This window comes from Microtus ochrogaster, chromosome 8 (assembly GCF_000317375.1).
Source record: "Microtus ochrogaster isolate Prairie Vole_2 chromosome 8, MicOch1.0, whole genome shotgun sequence".
Taxonomy (NCBI): Eukaryota; Metazoa; Chordata; class Mammalia; order Rodentia; family Cricetidae; genus Microtus; species Microtus ochrogaster.
This window is the reverse complement of record NC_022015.1, coordinates 40,904,313-40,906,927: the sequence shown is the minus strand read 5'-3', so window position 1 is coordinate 40,906,927 and position 2,615 is coordinate 40,904,313. Positions and strand designations below refer to the sequence as shown.

Here is a 2,615-nt window from a genome sequence, read left to right as displayed (position 1 = left end):
TGACCTTTCCAGATAGAGAAATGTAACAGCAGCACTCAAAACCCTTCTGATATTGCAGCCTAGACAGTGGAAACCAAGGCAGAAAGCTTAGGCTTGGGTCTAGCAGGGTCAGCCTGAGCTCTAGGACAGCCTCAAGTAAACCTTTATTTTGGCCCTTGCACTGACTGGTTTTGTGTGTCAACTTGACACAGCTAGAGTCATCAGAGAGGAAGGAGCCTCAGTTGAGGAAATGCCTCCATGAGATCAGCTGTAAGGCATTTTCTCATTTAGTGATCAGTGCAGGAGGACCCAGCTCATTGTGGGTGATGCCCTACCTAGGCTGGAGGTCCTGGGTTCTATAAGAAAGCAGGCTGAGCGGCCAGGAGCCCACACCTTTAATTTCCACCACATGCAGGAGGCAGAGGTAGGTAGATCGCTGGGAGTATGAGGCTGGTCTGGTCTACAAAGAGAGTTTCAGGATAGCCAGGGCTGCACACAGAGAAGCCCTATATTGAAAAACAGGGAATCTTCAGCTTCAAAATACTGGGGGAAGAAAAAACAAAAACAAAAAAGAAAGCGGGCTGAGCAGGCCAGTAAGAGCATCGCTACATGGCCTCTGCATCCATCCGCTCCTGCCTGCAAGATCCTGCCCTGATTTCCTTCAGTGATGAACAGCTATTTGGAAGTATAATCCAAATAAGCCCTCTCCTCCCCATCTTGCGATTGGTCGTGGTGTTTTGTCTCAGTAATAGGAACCCTGAAGACAGCCTATGTCCCTATCTGGAATGTAAAACACTGCCCACTTCCCCTCTGTAAGGATTGCAGCTGAAAGAGGTCTCTTCTTTGAGAGAAGGGTCAGGTGGCTGCAACTCTGTTGGGAGGAGAGAGGAAGTAGGTTAACGTCCCCAGGAGACGTGACTGGAGTTGACAGGTGGGCAGAACCAAGATCTGGAAACGAGCTGGAGGGGGTGGGATGTGAGGTAGGCCTGATCTAGAAAATATTAAGTCTTCTTGTTCCTTTCTGCTTCTTGCTCTCAGGCTCTGTGGAAGCCCTGCAGGAGGTTCTACAGCTGCCTGCCACCCTTCGTGCCTGCCGACCCCTTCAAACTGCCCTGGCTGTTGACGCTGCCTTCCGTGAAGGCAACCATGCCCGGCTATTTCGCCTGCTTCGCACCTTGCCCTACCTACAGAGCTGCGCAGTGCAGGGACACATTGGCTATTGCCGCCGCAAAGCGCTGGCCCGCCTGTCCCGTGCCCTGAGCACTCCTAAAGGACAGACCTTGCCTTTGGACTTCATAGTACACCTTCTGGCTCTGGATGGACTCCACGAAGCAGAGGATCTGTGTCGGGCCCATGGACTGACCTTAGATAAGGACAGAGTTGTGTTCCTGAGGGGGCGCTACTCTGAGGAGGGACTCCCACCCCCTGGTACCTGCCACACATTAGTGGGAAGCAAGCTGCAGGGGTGCACCCTGGAGGAGGTGGTCATGGCAGAGGAAGACAGGGACATGCAGAGATCTGGACCTCCAGCTTGAGAGGGTTGGATCTCCACCAAGGATTGGACCAGAGCACCTGGGGCTCTTCTTCATGATTCCCAAACAATAAAAGGACGGCGTTTTACATGAACTTTTTAGACTTCTTTTATTTGAGGGTTGAGAGGGGAGATAGAACATGGAAGAGCAGGGCAAAAAGAAAGGTTAGGCAGTGGCCTCTACACGCTGCTTTGGGCCCAAGTTTCACCCACTACCATGAGCAGGTGTGTTTAACTACAAGAACCCCTGGCTGTTGCCCCAAAAGCTTGAGAGTGTTTCCTGACCTCATCAAAGACTGGGACATAACCTAGGTAAACAGGTGTGAGAGGTGCAAGATAAGAGGAGCCCCAAGACACAGGGCTAGGGTCAGAGGTCCTCCACGGGTTTCAGGGTGGCTGCTGCTCCCTCCAGTGCTGTTACTACAATGCTAAGCTGCCTGTGTACTTCAGCCCACGCTTCAGATCCAGAGTTGGTGTCCTGGGCCCTAGCACAGGCGTTGGCCAGGCCTGGGAATGTGGCAGCAGAGGCTGTATTGGGTGCCCAGAGCACGTGACTGAGGAGAAACAGCAAGCTGATGGTCAGTGGGGTTGGCCTGGAACTCTGTACTATCAGCAGGCAATCATAAAAGCCCCCACCTGCTGTCTAAAAGCAGTGCGGGGAGGGCCTCATCTCAGCATCAGTGAGTGGATTGTTTGTGAGTGAAGCAGGAAGCCTCTTTGGGTGGGATCACTGCTCCACCCCACCTCCCAGGAGCTTTGGCACAGACTCACCTATAGTACGGATTCTCTGGGAAAGCCCTTGGGTTCAGGAACGCCCGTTCCAAGAGCATTAGCTGATCGTTGACCATCCGTACCTGCAAGGGGCTGGAGGGCATGTCCGTCACCCTGCAAGCCAGCAGTCTAGCTGGTAGCTTTATGTGCGTATGCCCCCTCCCAGACACGTGCCCCCTGCTCATGCTCACTCAGGGCTGCTGTTCTGCAGTGCTGAGATGCGCCTGACCAAGGCCGCAGCTGCTGTCTCAAACTCCTTCACTGCGGTCACCAGGGGATCTGTGTGGGGAACATGTGGTTTAGCCCTGTCTGAGGATAGAGAGTTCCCTGAACT

The 2,615-nt window shown here is 53.3% G+C and overlaps 2 protein-coding genes across 2 annotated transcripts in view; one reads left to right on the top strand and one right to left on the bottom strand.

The window, feature by feature from the left end:
- Positions 1-1,599, top strand: part of Sac3d1 (SAC3 domain containing 1) — a 4,238-nt gene extending 2,639 nt beyond the window's left edge. Inside the window, exon 2 of the mRNA XM_005351785.2 lies at positions 1,018-1,599. Coding sequence (XP_005351842.1) covers positions 1,018-1,514 — 497 coding nt within the window. The 3' untranslated portion in view covers positions 1,515-1,599. The remainder of the gene's footprint in view (positions 1-1,017) is intronic.
- A 58-nt stretch (positions 1,600-1,657) lies between these two features.
- Positions 1,658-2,615, bottom strand: part of Naaladl1 (N-acetylated alpha-linked acidic dipeptidase like 1) — a 12,187-nt gene continuing 11,229 nt past the window's right edge. The window contains exons 16-18 of the mRNA XM_005351784.2: positions 2,473-2,560; positions 2,282-2,374; positions 1,658-2,064 (exon numbers count right to left, since the gene is read on the bottom strand). Of these exons, the coding sequence (XP_005351841.1) occupies positions 1,878-2,064; positions 2,282-2,374; positions 2,473-2,560 (368 nt within the window). The 3' untranslated portion in view covers positions 1,658-1,877. The remainder of the gene's footprint in view (positions 2,065-2,281; positions 2,375-2,472; positions 2,561-2,615) is intronic.